A 17,884-nucleotide genomic window follows, 5' to 3' on the forward strand; every position below is an offset into this window, starting at 1 on the left:
CGCAGCCAGCCGCGCCCGGGGCGCCCGCGGGACTACGTTTCCCGTCAGCCCGCGCGCCCTCCCAAGCCGCCTCGACGCCAGCTCCGGGCGAGCCGAGTGTCTCCAAGATGGCCGCGTGGGGAAGGAGGCGTCTGGGCCCGGGCAGCAGCAGCGGCAGCTCCCGAGAGAGGTGAGGCCAGCGGCTCGCGGCTGTTAGGAGGCTTGACGGATTGCTCGGAGGCCGAGGCCGGCGGGAGCCTCTGGGTCGCGCGCCCTCCCCGCCAAGCCCGGCTCCCGTCCCCGCCGGCACGCGGGGGCCAGCCTGGGGGACTCGGGGTCCGGATGGAGCGGATCGGCGCAGCCTCGACGGAGTGGCGGCCGGGGAGGGGTCAGCGGCCAGCTGGGTGGGCCCGGCCGTGTGTCTAGGGCGAAGCCGGGCCGCGTAGGCCTGAGGGCCATCCTGCTGACCATGGCCTAGTGGCGTTCGAGCTCCCGCCAGTCTGGCCACGCACGTGGCAAGTCTCGGCCGCGACGTGGCGAGGACCGGCTCACGGGGGAGACGGGAGGGAAAAGCTGCGAAGGCTGCGGGTAGGGCGTGCGATCCGCGCGTTTGCCGGAAGCCTCTCTCTAGACTTGCCTCCCGGACAGGGGACCCGCCGCCTCCTTTTGGGGCGGTCGTCGCTCATTTCCGAGAATTTTTTTTTTTGCAAACGCTCTTGCCCGGAAGTCCTTTATAGTGACCTTCTCTAATGAATGGCGTGCGGTTAAGGCGCTAGGAGCTTGTTTCTTCCTTAGTTGGGATTTGGATAGCAGATTTCCAGAAGACGAGATTGCTTGTCTGGTGTTGAATTGAGAGTTTTGTTTCTGGAAAGAATTTTCAGCCAGAAGTTACCACAATCTGCTGTTCAGACCCTGGAAGTTTGGGAGATGGGTGTCTATTGGTGGAGCCACCTGGATTAAACTGCCCTATTTTGCTAAAGCTTGGTCGGTGTAGAAGAGAAGAAAATGCTTTGCTTTTTTGATCTCAGTGAGGATTGTCAAACAGAAAAGTTCTTTCTCACAAGTACAATGCATTGTTCCTTCTCTTTGATTCTTTCCCATGTTCATTGCTGTTGCTTGTGGATGGCTTTCCCAGTCCAGAACAATCTTCATTCGGAAGTTATGATAGCCTACATTTTATTGTTGCGCTCACAATTATCCAATATTGCTCCTTCTGCATTTCCTTTTCCTTGGAAAAGCAGTGGCAAAGAGTTCATTTTTCTGGCCCCACCTTGCGTTTTTGGACCGATAAGACCATCAAAACAGATTACCTCTGTGTTTTCCAGATATCCTTTCCAGATCTTATAAAGCAAACATCAGCCCCTTAGTAGTAGGGAATGGCCTGCTTAGAGCACTCCGTGTCAGAGGGAAAGGCATTCATCGTTTTTGGTTGCAAAAATCTGAAAAGGCCAAATAGGGTGGCCTCAGACGTGATACAGAAGCCTTGCCAGCAGAGGTTAAGCTTTTATTGACCTGCGAAAATAGATTCAGGGAATTATTTTTCCTTTATCTTGAAACAAATGTTAATTCAAAACACCTTGCCAACCGGCAGCCCACAGGCTGAATCCAGTCCTTGATGGTTGAGCCTCAATAGCTTTTAAGAGAATTTCAATTAGGTGCCGGCAGATTTCACATAAAAACTCCCTTCAAAGCTGGGTAGTGGCTGACTTTCTGGTCAGGGCAAGTGCTCTCTAGTTCATCATTCTCACCTGACAGCTTGACTCATTGCAGTTACCTGCCTGGCTCTGTAGGTGTTCCGGTTGCAACCTTTAGCCAGAAACTGAAGGTTGCACCCAGCCATGCAGATGCTGTGTTGGCCAGGAATGGGATTTCTGGTTTTGTTGCCATCTGCCTTCCTTCCAGATAGTGTAAAGTAGCTGGAGACTACCCACCCCTCTGTTTGCCTTGGCTGTAAGGTCCCAGCCAGTTTCTATCAGTCATTTGCCTGAGCCCATCTTCCCTAAAATCCTCCCACGCTGACTGAGCAGGGAATGGAAACAAAACCCGCCCCCTGGCTAGGTTCTGACTTCTGGGCACACCTCCATTCCTGCTCAGTTAGTGGCATGACTATTTGGGTGGAGCAGGCCAGATTAATTGATTGCCCAGCACCATAGATTATGAGGTCTGACTGAGTGTGTTATTGTCTCATGACTGAAATAGGCTGTTTATGACTCTTAAATGACTTTATTCCATGTTACATTTGGACTTACTCAAATTTCAACTCCCATGTTAAGAACATTTATCAGCGTGTTGCTGCTCACACCTGGTTGGTGGCTCACTTGCACTGAAACAGAAGGAAATGCTTTTTGGAGTAGGGGCTGGAACAGGACATCGATTTGAACAGACTTGGGATGCAGGTAGGGAGACAGACTCTGGAGCATGTTTTGTATATAAAGGCCTTGCCTGGAGTGGTAGGAATTGTGAGCTTAGAGCAGTAAAGGAATTCTTCCTTTGCTTTTTGAATCTAGTAACACAGCTCTTAAGATTAGAGCTGAATGATTTAACTCTTACAGCAACTCAGTAACTACTAGCCACATGTGGAGATGACATTTAAATTAAAATTAAATACAATGAAAAATTCAGCTCCTCAGTCTCACCACCGTATTTCAAGTACTCAGTATTCATGTTTGGCTAGTGGCTACCATATTGGGCAGCAGAGGTAGAGAACATTTCCATCACTGCAGAAAGTTATATAGATATGGACAGTGCTGGTCTAGACTGAAATAGGAGGGGTGGAAATTAGCAAACTGATAGCTGCTTGTGTGTTGATTTTTCTCTCCACTCCATTAAATCTAGGGAACCAACAATATTTGTAATGAAGAACATCAGACTCTGAACTGTAACCTGAATTCTTGTCCAAAATTCAGCCTACTGGCAGCGAGCACATCAGACAGATTGCCACTTGTCCTGCCGGCGCCTTTGAGGCACACTTGCCCATCTAGGAAAGCACAGAGCAGGTATCTGTGTGTTCTTCCACCTGTGTGCCAGCCTGGACCAGCTCACAGACAGCCCCACCTATCTTACTTGGGCTGCTTGGCACTGCTCTCTCAGGGCCCCTGAACATCCCTGAGTTCGCCGTGAGTGTTGGAATGTGAGTATAGCCGTGCACTCTTGAGTTCCTGTTTTTATAATCAAGTGAAGATGTACTTGATCTGCATCTGATCATGTTGCAGGGTGTCCTGGGGGTTAGATGATTTTCTGTAGCCTCCCCTGCCCTGACCTGTACAGCCACTGCCCTAGCATTTGTTAGACAGCCAGTTCCCTGGGGTTACTATGGGGTCACTTCCACATCTTTCCCTGCCATGTCCTTCTCTTGGAGGGCTGTGCCTTATGTGTAAACACAAGTGGATGAGGTCCAGATACCAGTGGGAGGTTTAGTGCCCACTCCAGCTGACCAGATGGCTCACTGGCCATGTGGGCAAGTTGATTTGCATTCCTCAGGTGACCCCTTTCTGCTCTAATCCTTCTCTTTTAGAGATGAGACTCTTGGGGGTTTTTAATTTCTCTAGTGAATCCCGTTCTGGTTGTCATGTGGTGGGTGTTTTCCTTTCCTCCTGGTTTGGATGAGATGAGCAGGCCCAGGACTTGCTCCCAAGTCTGTCAGTGTGTAGGCACTGTGGGCTGTGGTATTCTGCTCAGTTGGGCAGTGAAGGATGGTGGTGCTCATGGCTGGGCTGCATATTCTGCTTGCAGCATTGGATGGTATACATTAGGATCTGCAGTGGTTCAACCTTGTTGGCATTCACGTGCCTTAACATTTGCAGGGCACATTTCCATTTTACTAGGTTCACTTGAGCAGTCTGGATTTCAGTTGCTTTGATTTACCAATGGGTCAGTTCTGCAGATCACATTCCAGTGGAGGCCGCCTCTAAGGAGGGAGGGGCTGAGGTCATGCGTCAGCTGGGGTTCTTTGCCTTGCCTGAGGTGGACTTGTCTTCTTAGTGAGTGACAGGTTGTGGGTGTGGCAAGTGCTCTATGAGGGAATGAGCACAGACAGAAACCTCCCACTTGCTCATGTTGTATCCCTGGTACTAGCAGCAACTTTGTGGGCACAAGGTTCTTAGAAAAAGCCAGTGATCAGGGCTGTGTAGAACTTTCTGTATCTTTGCTGTGCATCAGGCATCCATGAGCCACATGTGGCTGTGAGTGCTTGAAATGTTAGTTTGAATGAGTTTTTCAAACTAGTTCTAAGGTTTTTTTATTTTATCTAGTTGTGATTAATTTAGACAGCCACAGATGCTTAGGTGGTGCTTTGCAGCTGTCCACTTTGGTTTGCACACCTGACCCAGATCCTGATGTTACTACAGGGTGTTGGGTGAACCAGGGCCTGTGGCCCTGTTTGACACCAGGGAAACTGGCTCAGGGTAGCAAGATGTTTTGCCCTTGGACACAAAGCCAAGTGAGAACAGTGAGAGGGAACTTGAACCTGGGCCCTTTGACACACACACTTGGAGCACTGTGTCCCTGTTGCTGAGGCAGAAGAGCTGCTCAGGCACCAGACCACAGAGTAAGTGGCCACTTCCACGTGTTTTTCTCTGAGATGAGGACAGTGTCAGGTGCCCTGTGTTCTTTGGCCTGTTTGGAACTGTCCTCTATGTTTGGACCTTCCTGCCAATACCCTGCTGTCAACATTGACCTTTAAATCTTCAGTATGGAATTTGACTGCTTCATCTTTCTGCTTTCTTTTGGGTCCTTAGGAAGCAATGCTTGGTTAGTCAAAAGTGGGTTTCCTGGACCTGCGGGTGGAGATAGAATCCAACATCTTTTATCACACATGACAATCAAGTGACCACAATGTGAAAAGCAGCCTGACAGATGGACCTACTTTAAATATTCAGATACTTTCATCACCATAATGTTTTTCTCCTCCTGTTACTCATTACAAAGTATTTTCACTAATGAGTTTGGGAAACCTATTACCTTCAGGCCTAGAGCTGGGGATGCCATGCTGAAAACAGCCTCTGTCTTCATGGATCTTGAGCCCCTGTCCCTTTGTATTTTAGATGTGAGCTCACACTTGAACCCTGCCTGAGAGCATAGGGCCCCACTACAGGGAGTGGGCCTAAAGCCAGTGTTCACAGCAGTTAGATTGGGTTTTTGTGGGTCTAGCAAGTCCCAAAAGTTGTGGAGGCTTGTAGGGCAGCGTGGCCAGAATTTTCTTGAGTGAAACAGGGAAATGGCATTGCCTTCCTCTTCCCTAGTAGGACTTCAGGGTGAGACCATTTCGACACCTCCGTCAGGAGAGGTTCCTGTATTCAGACTGTGCTGGGGACTTGCTCCCTGTGGCTTATCCTCAGGCACAGTGGAGACTCAGTGAATGTCTGACTCCTCCCACCAAGGGATACAGGTTGTTGAATGAGATTTTTCTCTCTCCTTTTTGAGACGGGGTGTTGCTATGTTGCCCCGGACTGGCCTTGAATTCCCAGACTCAGGCCATCCTCCCACCTCATTGTCCCAAGTAGCTGACACTACAGGTATGTGCCATTGTGCTCAGTTGAAATTTTTCTTTTTAAGAAAAAGCTTAAGGCTGGTGAAGCAGCTCAGGCTCTAGAGTACCTACTTAGCAAGCCGGAGTCCTTGAGTTCAAACCCCACTACCACCAAAAAAAAAAAATTTTATAGCTATTTTTTTCCCATTATAAAAAAAAAGTATGTACTTTTTAGAAAGAAAGAAAAGCATTGAGAAAAATAAAATGTGAAGGTCATGTGTGAAACCACCACCTGAGGAAAATGATGGTCTTTTTGGTGTCCAGCACTCTTTTTTTTTTTTTTAACAGTACTGGGGCTTGAACTCAGAACCTACACCTTGAGCCACTCCACCAGTGCTTTTTTGTGATGGGCTTTTCGAGATAGGATCTCGAAAACTGGCTGGCTTCAAACCACAGTCCTCCTGAGTTCTGCCTCCTGAGTAGCTAGGATTACAGGTGTGAGCCACTGGTGCCTAGCTATATTCAGCACTCTTGATACTTTTCCCAGATACCTATCTTGGGTTTTTAAAAACTATATGTTAAATACATCAGAAGTTAGGTCTGTAACATGTGAAGCATAGTAAACATGCTACAACATGTTGCCCCTGAAACATAATGCTAAATGAAAGAAATCAGTCACAAAACATCACATATTATATAATTCTGTTTATATGGAATGCCCAGAATTGACAAATCCAGAGTCAGGAAGCAGATTGGTTGTTATCAAGGGCTAGGAAGGGTTGGGGAAGATGGAAAGTATCCCTAATGGGTGCAAGGTTTCTTTTGAGGTGATGAAAATGTTCTAAAATTGTGTTGTCAATTGTACAACCCTGAAAACGCTGAGTCACTGAATTTTCCACCTTAAATGAGTGAATTGTTACTTGATAAAGCTGTTAAAGCTGTACAGTGCCTGCCTAGCAAGTATGAGGCCCTGAGTTCATATCCCAGTACTGCCAAAAAATTGGTATTTAAAAATATAAATTGGGCTGATGGAGTGGCTCAAGTGGTAGAGTGGCTGCCTAGCAACCCTAGCCAGTGTGTTGCCCTGAGTTCAAATCCCAGTACTGCCAAAAATAAAATAAATCAGGAGTTGAGGATGCAGATGAGTAGTAGAGCATTTGCCTAGTATGTGCAAGACCCTGCATTCTGTCCCCAGTACGGCCAAAAAAGAAAGAAAAAAGAAAAACTAACAAAACCACTATGAGAGACCACATTAGGATGGCTACTATTCCAAAGAAATGAAGCAGAAATAAGTGTTGGTGAAGTTGTGGAGCTAGTGGAACCCTGTGCACTGTTGATGGAAAGGTAAAATGGAATAGGTGCTGTGGTAAACAGTGTGTCCAATCCTTAAAAATTAAAAATAGAATTACAGTATAATTCAGAAATTCTTCTCTGGGTATAGACCCAAAAGAATTGTAACAGGGACTTGAATAGATACTCGTACAGCTGCGTTCATAACATGATTCATAAGAGTCAAGGTAGAAACAACTCAAGCATCCATTGGCAAATGATTGGTAAACAAATTGTGATATAGCCATACAGTGGAAACTTATTCAGCCTTAAGAAGGAAAGAGATTCTGGTACCTTGAAGACATTCAAGTGAAATAACCAAAAATAATTAGAGTTGTAGCTTAGTGGCCAGAACACTTATGTAGTAAGTACAAAAAAAAAACCTTATACTTTCCTCTTGGGGAAAAAAAAGTGAAATAACTAGTCACAAAAGGACAAATACTGTGATTCCACACTTATGAGGTCCCTCGTTAGTCATATTCATAGAACAGGAGTTGGGGTGGAAGGATGGAGATTGATGCTTAATGGGTGGGTGTAGTTTCAGTTTTGCAAGATGAAATAATTCTGGAGAATGATTGTACTTAACAGTACTGTATATTTCAAATGATTAAGGTAGTAACTTTTCTTTTTAAGGTTGTATATTTTGGTATGTGGATTTTACCACAATTAAATAGCAATAATGATTGTGCTTACCACTCAGTTTTTGAAGTAGGAAACTAGCCTTAATGGGGCCCACGGGAGCTTCCCCAAGCAGAAGCCACCCCTCTGTGTGTGTGAATCGTCATTTTCTTGCTCTTCATAGTTGGCCATTGAAGACAGTCCCAAAGGCTGGGTGCTTGAGTGGTACATTAGAGGGGGTCTCTGCTGCGTGTGTCCCCTTATCAGCTGGAGCTCCATTCGACCTCATTCTGCTAGTGGGCGGCCCAGTTTCGTTCTTGCTTCTCCTGTCAGTGGGCTTTTATGTTCACAGTAATGCTGCTCTGAACAGTCTAGTGCACACTTTTCTAGGAGGTGTTTCAGACTTTGAGGGGCCCCACATTAGAGATTCCTTCAAGACCAGCCTCAGGGTGGTGTGAGGCAGACTTCAGGGTCCGGCTCCCGTCAGGCTGCCAGGCATGTGTTCAAGGGTCCCCAGGTCCCAGAGGGTACAGAGCATGTCCTGTTGAGTTTTCATTATGGCCACCTTTTGACTGCCATGTCAGCATTTCCAGGGCATTCCTTTGCCAACTACTTCCAGAGCTGATTTACCTTGGTGGCGAGCTGAGGGCAAAATCTGTTTGAGGGAGGGAGACAGCCTCAAGGTGTCCAGTCACGACATGATCAGAGGTGCTCAAACAAGTATTGCTGAAGGCTCAGAGGATGCAGAATGACCCTAGTGCTGGAAAGCATATCAGGACAATGACCCTGTTTTCTTAAGTGCCAGAGATTGTGCCAAGTTTAAAAGATCAAAGTCATTTAGGAAAAAGGGACTCCTTTCCTTTTCTTTCCTGAGCCACTCCATTCCATCTCTAGTAACAGTCATAGTCTCAGGTCTTCATGTGTCCTTCTAGAAATGTGCAGTCTAGAAAAGCAAATGGATGCCTTAAAAAAAAAAAGAAAAACAAACCCTGCAGATGGCATAAATACCTTGTGTACCTTGCCTCTCTCCTTAACTTGATTTCCCTGATATTTTCTGTTATCAGTGCCACCCACCACCACTACCCTACCATCTGTCTCTGTTTCTCTCTCTCTCTCTCTCTTTTTTTTTTTTGTGGTACTGGTTCTTGAACTCAGGGCCTGTACCTTGAGCCACTCCACCAGTCCTTTTTTGTGATGGGATTTTTCTAGATAGTGTCTCTCGAACTCTTTGCCCAGGCTGGCTTCAAACTGCAATTTCTCCTGATCTCTGCCTCCTGGGTAGCTAGGATTACAGGTGTGAGCCACCAGCACCCAGCTTCTATTTCTCTTTAGCATAAATGCTCCTAGTGTTTATTTCACATGTGAAATGAGAAGCAAAAATATGGTCCCTTAAGGAAGCCCTGACCTCAAAAGTGTTCAACTAGGTACTGGATGAGCATCCCTAATCTGAAATGCTCAAATCTGGTAATGTATTGAGCATCAGTTTGATGTCACAAGTGAAAAATTCCTCCCCAGATCTCATGCCACAGTCAAACTGCAGATACAGCAGAAATGCTGTTACCTTCAGGCTATGTGTTAAAGTATAGGTGAAACATAAATGAATTTCCTGCTCAGACTTAAGTCCCACTCCCAAGACATCTCACGTTTGTGCAAGTATCTCCAAATCAAAAAGCATCCAAAAGTCCAGAACACTTTTTGTTTGCAAGCATTTGGGATAAGGAATACTCAATCTATATTAATTTTTTAAAAATCTGCTTCCATGTACCAGAAGTCAGACAGCCCAGGTTCTAAGGCTCAAGACATTACAAGTTGGGGTCAGCTGATGATGCCTTCAATGGTTGAAGGCATCCTTCTAACTGGGCTCGTAGCCAGGTTTTATTGCAGAAGCAAACCACTCATGCTGGGGTAATTGGGAGGTGACTGGACTTGGCTCTCTCCTAAAGACCTCAGCCACCAGTTTCTGAAGTAGAAGAGTCCAAAGTCCATATTGGCAACACAGATGCAGACCCAAGTCCTTCAAAAGCTGTTTGTGCAGTGACAGACAGAACCCTATCCCTGCTGGTACTTGGGGAAGTGGGGTAGTGACTGGTCTAGTCTGAGGGCCTCCAACAAAGGGATCGAAGCTTCACATGTGTCTGCTGGTTTGGGTTTGAGCATTGCCATCTCCTTCCTTACATTTCCGATGGGATCCTACAGTCATTTATCTAGACTATAGCTGCTGCCCTTTCCTAGTGTAGACAGACTGGCTCTTAACACAGAATTGAGAATTGTCTCTGGTCCCAGGCAGGTGTACCTGTGTGATGCCCTGGTTCCTCAGTTGGCTTTGTTCTTGTTTTCATGCTGTGTGGTTGGGCTAAGTCTATTCCCTTAGTGGATGGAAGTGAGCTGGGTTGGGCAGCCCATAGTAAGACACAGGGACTCTAGGTAGCTAAAGCATGCTTGGCAGGTAGCGGGGGGCATGTTGACAGAACTATTTCTGGGGATGTGAGGGTTGGGTGGGCATACTTATGTCTACCCATACTCAATACAAGCCATGGTGTTCCCAAAGACTTCCTGCAGTGAAACAGAGGATTCCGTCCCAGGCCCCATGAGGGCCAGAACCCCTCACTGACACAGACTCCCATGCTGTGGGGCTGCTGCACCTGACAGTAGCTGCAAGGCAGGAGATTGGAACACTGGCCTCTCGTCCCCAGGCATGGTGGGACAGGTAGACACACATACTAATCTGTCTTGACAAATGCCAGTAGATAGCCTCGTCCCCATACCTGCTCAAGGAACCTACAGAGGGGCTGTAGCAGGGTGGGCCTGGGTATATATTGGTGCCAACTGTGCTTGCAGAGGGAGCTGGGGACCAGTTGGGATTCATTGGAGGTGGCATCTGCCCACTGATGTATTTGCAAGGTGGAACTATCTGTTCCAGTGCTGGTTTAACTGGATATTCCTTACTGGGATGAACAGCATTTTTTTTTTTTTTCCACTAGCTTGGGATAGCTACAGGCCTGTGAGGCATAGAAGGCCATGGCGTAAGTAAGGTCAACTAGCGTTTTGGTAAGAACACTCTGTAATCCCAACTTGACAGCACATTTTGCTTTGAGTGCTCACTTCCGATGCCTGTGCACAGAGAGGCATCCCCGGGCTCGCTTTGAAAGTCAGCAGGACTCACAACTGCCTTGAAGCAGCTCCTTCTTAGTTTCATAGATGGGTGTGTGATTTGACCCCTCCAGTCCTCTGTACTCTGGCCCTTCAACCTCTCTTCACTGATGGACTTGAAACCACAAAGGAAATCTCTTTGCCAGGCTCCCACCTGCGAGTGGAGCCCCTTGTACCTCCTGCACCCCAGGGCAGGCAATTACTCCCATAGTGCTGACTTTTTTTTTTTCTTGACGCAGGGTCTGGCTATGTAGCCCAGGCTGGCCTTGAACTCAAAGTCATGCCTCAGTATTGGTATTATAGTCATGCAGGTCTGGCCTTAACACTGACTGTGATTCCTATGTGATCACATGAGAGCTGCTCAGGCTTGTGTGTATTTTAAAATGCTGGATCCTGTTTGAGAGAAATAACTGCAGTGATCTCCCTCTCCTGAATTCATTCTACATGGAGAAATTCCAGAAAGGACCTTAATGGGAAAACCCTGCTTTCCTGGTTCGAGCATCCTGTGTTATCTCAGGCAGCCTGACCACTAAACATGACATATGTCGTCACAAGCTGCTTTGGCCATGTCACAGGCTGAGTCTTCTCTCTTGCTCTCTCTCTTTTTTTCCTTTGTGGTACTGGGGGTGAACCCAGGATCTTGCACATGTTAGGCAAGTGCTCTGCCACTGAGCCACACCCCAACCCCATGCTGAGGTTTCTGGTTGCAGCCCAAGGTACAGCTTTCTCCCTAGTGTGCTGTTTAATCAGGGCCTATGATTTAATTAGGAGGCCTTACCTGAGTCCAGGCCAATGCCTTTGTGTCAAAGGAGTGCCCCCTGGGAGCAGAACCCCTCCTTCTGCACTTGGGGGACAGACATCTCATTACTCATTCTGTCTCTAGCCCCAAAAATAAAGAATAAATAAAGTGCCAAGTCCTGCCCAGGAGTGACAACAGGAAGGAGTCTAATCTGACATTCCTAGTAGTTTGTTGTTTTTCTTGGAGTTTGTGCCTTGTAATCCGATTTCTACCTCCCTGTCCATGCCATTTCTTCCATTATTGAAGGACAGCTGGGATCACCCTATGCTAAACTGAGAGGTTCTGGGGCTGACCTAGTTTTAAACGTTCTCACTAGTCACAGCCATGTCATGTCACTGACCAGGTAGCTCTAAATCCAGCTTCCGCTCATTTCCCTCTGCATGACCACTTGGTGTGTGTGCCAGGACAGGTTGGGAGTCTGTACCTTCTGTCTGTGAGCATGGAACTGTGCTTGCTGCTAGCCAGTAAAGGAGCCCAGTTCCTGTCAGGGTAGATGGTCATATTGACACATTTGTGCCCAGTACACTGTCTCAGAACCCCCGGCTGGAGGGGCATGGACTTGAGTAGGGGACCGGTGACCACCAAGTCCCTGGGACTTCATCTCCTCTGTGGTGTGTCTGACCAGGTAGGGACCACGGGCTGCTTTTCACTGAAGCATATGACAGAGATGGCTCTACGCAGCCTTGGTAGTAACAATGTGGGTTAAAAGCTTGATCCTGCCTCAAGCTGTGTGTACAGGCTATCCTGTGAGATTTCACGTCAAACAAGCAGATGACGTAAAATTGGAAGAAATAGTCATGCTGGATGGCAGTCTGAAGGCTCCAAAAAGATGTGGACAGGATGAAGCAAGCCTCATGAAGCATGGTGTGATGGTTAATTTTGTCAACTCAATTGGCTTGAGAGATGCCTAGGGTGGGTCTTTGAGGGTGTTTCTGGAGACCTTATCAACGGTTTAATCCATTGATGAACTCGAAATTTGAATAGACTATTGAGAAGTGGTGGAACTGTGGAAAGTGGGGCTTGCTGGTTGAGGGAGGCGGGGCATGTCTTTTAAGTGTGTATCTTGCCCTGGCCCCTACCTGTCTGGCTCTGCTTCCTGGCTACCATGAATTGAGCAGCCTTACTCTACCACACCCTTCTGCCATGATGTTCTGCCTCACCACAAACCCAGAAACATGGAACCAGCCTACAATGGACTTCTGAAACTGAGCCAAAAGAAATCTTTCCTCCTTTAAACTGTTTGTCTTAGGTATTTTGTCACAGCAACACAGTCTTAACATACAACAAGGAGTGTGTAGCCCAGTGTTTTTTGCTTGTGTCATGGGTGTGTGGGAGAAGATTCTGCACAGGAGGGACCTCAAATGAGAACCCCCAAATTACCTAATGTGCCCTTCAGCCTATGGTCACCGCTAGGACTAAGGTGTGGCTCCAGATTCCTATTCAACTGGTCAGGGTCATGATATCCATTCCCAGTGCCTGGGAAAGTTGGGGGTCAAACCATCGTGTTGGGGCAGGTCCCTGTGAATAGTAACAGTGTCCTTGTGGGTATAGCAGCCACCCTCACTGGTAATAGAGTCCTACAGGGTCAAAATGGGTGTCGTCAGCTGGGCACCGTGGCTTGTGACTGTAATCCTAGCTACTTGGGAGGCAGAGATAGGAGGATTGCTGTTTGAAGCCAGACCCTGTCTAGAAAAAAAAACCCATCACAAAAAAGAGCTGGTGGAGTGGCTCAAGGGGTAGGCCTTGAGTTCAAACCCCAGTACCACAAAAAAAAAAAAAAGATGGGCATCATTTGGGTTGCTTGTTTATGAAGCCCTACAGGTGGGTCTTCTGCCCACCAAAATTGAACCCACTGCTGTTCCCAAGACATTGTTTTTCCTAATTCAGACACAGCTGTGTTTCCTCTGCAGCAGCTTGGGTTCTCAGCTCTCCTGGTCTCCTTTAGGAATGCTGTGCTGTAGTGATGAAGAGCCAGTGGGCTGCACTGCAGCTTGTCCACAGAGGAGGCAAAGTTGTCCCTCTTTACCTTCTGCTCTGCAGGCCAAGTATGAGCACTTTTGACAGAAGCAAAGGGCAGGATGCTCAGCATAGCTGTCCCAGGGTCTGTTTTCCCCAAAGAGCCAACTCCTGTAGGCGCCCTGAGGAACCAAGAGCAGCACCATGTGTTGACCTTGTGCTTCTGTTGTGTTGATGGCATTCTGGACTGAGACTGCTTTCCCTTTGAGCTCCATGCTGACCTGCAGATCTGCCAGTGCTCCCCACAGTGCGCTTCCCACCAGGCTGGGCACGTCGTGCAGCAGGTTGTTATCTCAGATCCCAGGGCTCCTTCTGCCCTGTTGTTTCACTATTTCATTCTTTCAGGAAAAAAAAGTCTTTACTGATTTTCTTGATGATCTTGTGTGCTGGGTTCTGAAGCAGATAAACATGGAAGTGAGATGTGCCTTGGGGCTGAGGACCACATATCCCACAAGCCTTAAGGAACACAGTTTGTGTTTCTCACCCTAACTTCCTTGTCTTTCTCCCTCCACCAAAGGGTGAGCTTGTCGGCCACAGACTGCTACATTGTGCATGAGATCTACAATGGGGAGAATGCCCAGGACCAGTTTGAGTATGAGCTGGAGCAGGCCCTGGAAGCCCAGTACAAGTACATTGTGATCGAGCCCACCCGCATTGGGGATGAGACAGCACGCTGGATCACCGTGGGCAATTGCCTGCACAAGACGGCTGTGCTGGCAGGCACTGCCTGCCTCTTCACCCCGTTGGCACTTCCCCTGGATTACTCCCACTACATCTCCCTGCCCGCTGGCGCGCTGAGCCTGGCCTGCTGCACCCTCTATGGAATCTCCTGGCAGTTTGACCCTTGCTGCAAATACCAGGTAGAGTACGATGCCTATAAACTGTCCCGCCTGCCTCTGCACACACTCACCTCCTCCACCCCAGTGGTGCTGGTCCGGAAGGACGACCTGTACAGAAAGAGACTTCACAACACGATAGCACTGGCCGCCCTGGCGTACTGTGTAAAGAAGGTTTATGAGCTCTATGCCGTATGACTGCAGAGTGGGATGCAGAGCAGAGCCACATGGCCCACAGAAGATGAGAGGACTCAGATCGCCACAGCAACACTTCGTGCTTGCTCTGTAAGGCAGCAGAGCCTGGGAAGGTGTTTGGTTTCATACTTGTTATTTTTAAAAAATAACACAGATCATGGGTGTACCAAGGGTTTTTTCAGCTCATTACACTAAGATGCAGATTTCCATAACCCAGGAGCAGGCCTGAGGCTGTGGAAGTCTGACTGGGCAGTGACATGTGGATGGAAGCCAACGCTACTGAGGGGTGTGAACACGCTTGGGGGGAGGGGGTTTAAGTATATTGTTTAACTGTACCATTCAGAGCCAACCAGAAGCTATTGACCATTAAAATTATGAGAATTTCAACTCCTGCTGTTCTCTTTCTATGCCTGTGCCTGCAGCTGTTGCCACACATGGGATGGACAGGTGGTAAGGACAGGCCTAAATTTGAGGTCTTGGAGCCAAACTCTGCCTGGCCAGTCTCATAGCTTACCTTGTCATCCTCATTGCCAAGGTCAGCACAGGGGACATGCCATTTGGAGGCACAGGAGGATAAGTTGATGAGGCCTCGAGGGCCCAGGGTTTCTTTTTGGTTCACTTGGGAACCTTGAGTCCAGCCCTCATCCAAAGATTCTGATTTAGGAGGATATAGAAGCTAACATTTTTGCCCTTCTGATGCACCAAAGTTGTTCTAATGTGGACTAAGTTCACTGCATGTGTGGGAAGAGTCCTTCCAAGCAGTCTGGAAAGCACTCAGGCCTGGGGGCTGCCACTTCTACAAGAGCTCAGTCCTGTGTCTCTCCCTCAGTCTAGTGGTGGATATGTACTGTCTTCCACCTCCAAGGCGTTGCATAGGTGGGAAATTTTCATCTCTTCCACAAAGGCTGAGGCCTCACCTCAGTTCACCAGCTGTCCTCAAAGAGCCCCGTAGCACTTCTGAAGACAGTGTTTAAAGAGACCCCAGGCAGACTTCCACCAGGCTATTCAGGTGCCATTGGGAAGGTCTGGTGCTAGAGGCACAAAGGGGTGCTTACCTGGAATGCAAAGGGAGTTAGGACTCGGGGTCTCCATTTTGGTAAGGGAGATCCAGAGCTTCTAATAAGATTTTAAAAAGTGACCCATGGCTCACAGAAAGTTCAAGAAACTTTGACTTAATTCCAAGGGCCCTAGAAATACTGCTCGCTCAGTTGTGTGATGGTACAAGACAGTGTTAGGTGCACAGTGATGTTTACATGGCAGTTTGGCAGTGAGAACAGTGGTAAAGATAACTGCCTTGGCCACAAGCCATCCAGACAAACAGGGCTCATCACCATTGTGCAGGGCTTGAAATCCAGCGCCAACGACCCCTCCAGAATCCAAGCACTAGCTTTGAGCTTGCTGGGCAGATAGAATGGTAGCTGTTTTTTTTAACAAAAAATGGCCCAGATTTGTAAAGGTAGCCCCACACCTAGCCTGACTGTGTTTTTCCTGCACATCAGATTTCATGGGGGAGGTAGCTGGAACCTTGACAGGGTGGGGACCTCAAGTCAGCTGGGTGAATGTCCTTACCCAAAATAGAAAACAGTGACAAATGGGGGCTCCTTCACCATTTCCCAAGCTGCATGGAACAAAGTGACTCGTTGGATGGACTAACCCAGATTCTGAGATGCCTCTTGGTTACTTGGCCCCTAGCCAGGGTGATGCACAGGCAGCAGGGCAGGGGTGGGTGTGCCTAAGGCAAGGTTGTAGGAAGGTAAGCAGATGCATGCCTGCCCTCCCACCTAGACCAGTAGTCCTTCACAAGTGGCTCATGCTGGACAGTGACAGTCCACAGTGCTTTCTCCAGTTGAGAGGAAGAAGGCCATATGACCTGGGCCCTCCTGTGAGAAATCCACCTGTCCAGGACACTTCAGGGAATGAATGGCTCATACAGCAAGCCCAGCAAATCAGACAAGTCTTAACTGCCTACCCCACCTACTTTCAGAGGAGCAAAGAGCCCTGTGTAAGGGGACAGCTGACAAGGGAATGTGGAGAGGCAAACCCTAGCAAGCTTTGTCTTCCTATCTCTTCTCAGCCTCTCTCTCTCTTCCCAGCTTTCATATCTGCCTCAGGCACTGGGCAGGTTAGTTCTGCCATGAGCTGCAGTAAGTTCAAGTGTCCACTCATGCTTTCCCCTGCACTGTGCAAAGGTGCTGTTTTTGGAGGTGGGCAGCAAAAGGTGGCCTGTTCCTGCCTAGGGAACAGGGAGATATCAAGAGGTTTGAAGAGCAAAGTGAAAAGTGTCTGAACTTACAGATATCTGAAGGTAGAATCAACTAAAAAATGTGTTTTGGGTTGGGTTTTTTTTCCTTTTTTCTTGTGGTACTTGGTTTTGAACTCAGGGCTTCACACTTGCAAAGCAGGCACTCTACCACTTGAGCCACATGTCCAGTCCAGAAAAATCATGTTTTTAAGATCTTCCAGTACAATTCAAGGATGAAGAAGGGGAGTCTGGTACCAGTGTCTTACAGCTGTAATCCCAGCTACCAGGAGGCAGAGATCAGTAGGATTGCGATTTGAGGCCATCCTGGGCCTATTTTGAAAATACCCAACACAAAAAGGGCTCAAGTGGTAGAGTGCCTGTCTAGCAAGCATAAAACCCTGAGTTCAAAACCTAGACTGCAAAAAAAAAAAAGAACCCTGACAGCAGGCCCTGCCCTCTGTCTCCAGGCCAAGAGCACTCACCTGATGCTATGGTGTCTTTAGCACCTTTCCAGATTTGGTTGCCTCAAGAATAGTGTTGCCTCAAGAATAGTGTGGCCTCATGCTTGGCTTTTGGCAAACAGCTGTATGTAGGTAGCCTTAAATAGTTATTCAGTTTGAATTTCTATTTATACAGTAGAATATAGCTTCTAAAGTAAGTTTTAGATTTTGGCAGTACTGGGGTTTGAACTAAGGCCTCATGCTTGCTAGGCAGGTACTCACTCTACCATTTGAGCCATGCCCTCACCCCTTAAAGGTTTTAAATATTAGGTAAAGAAGCCACCATGCATTAGGACATGGCAGAGCATAAGGCTGTACATAGGTTATGTGAACCTTTTAGTGCCACAGTGCTCCCAGCTGCCTGCCACAATGACTCCTAAACCAACACCTCAAAAATGTATTTGATGTCCCATCTTTGATGACAGAGTATGCTGTTGCTAAACTTGCATTCCTTTGAAGGCAGTGTAATCCATGGATGGCTTTTTTTTTTTGCAGTATGGGACTTGAGTTCAGGGCCTACGCCTTCAGCCACTTCACCAGCCCTTTTTTTGTGATGGGTTTTTTTGACATAGGATCTTGCAAACTATTTGAACCACAATCCTCCTGAGTAGCTAGGATTACAGGTGTGAGCCATCTTCTTTAAGGGAGAGGAAGGGACAGCAGCTGGACATGGGATCTTCTGAGAGTGGCAGTCCACAAGTATCTGAGAGGTTCCTTTTAGGGAAGAGCCCTCTGACTGTGGTTTACTGGGAA

At 47.7% G+C, this 17,884-nt stretch overlaps 1 protein-coding gene across 3 annotated transcripts; it reads left to right on the forward strand.

Moving 5' to 3' along the window:
- The first annotated feature begins 17 nt into the window (after nt 1-17).
- On the forward strand, nt 18-14,776 carry Tmem11 (transmembrane protein 11). 3 transcript variants are annotated; one of them, XM_020172430.2, is made up of 3 exons: nt 32-169; nt 2,815-3,109; nt 13,876-14,776. In XM_020172430.2, coding segments are annotated over exons 2-3 (519 nt in total). In that variant the 5' UTR covers nt 32-169; nt 2,815-3,107; the 3' UTR covers nt 14,393-14,776. The 3 variants fall into 3 exon arrangements, with proteins under 3 accessions (XP_020028018.1, XP_020028019.1, XP_020028020.1); XM_020172431.2 differs by lacking the exon at nt 32-169 and adding an exon at nt 405-2,375; XM_020172429.2 differs by lacking the exon at nt 2,815-3,109 and having other exon boundaries at nt 18-169.
- Nucleotides 14,777-17,884: the final 3,108 nt, after the last annotated feature.

This window comes from Castor canadensis, chromosome 11 (assembly GCF_047511655.1).
Source record: "Castor canadensis chromosome 11, mCasCan1.hap1v2, whole genome shotgun sequence".
In the NCBI taxonomy this organism is placed as follows: Eukaryota; Metazoa; Chordata; class Mammalia; order Rodentia; family Castoridae; genus Castor; species Castor canadensis.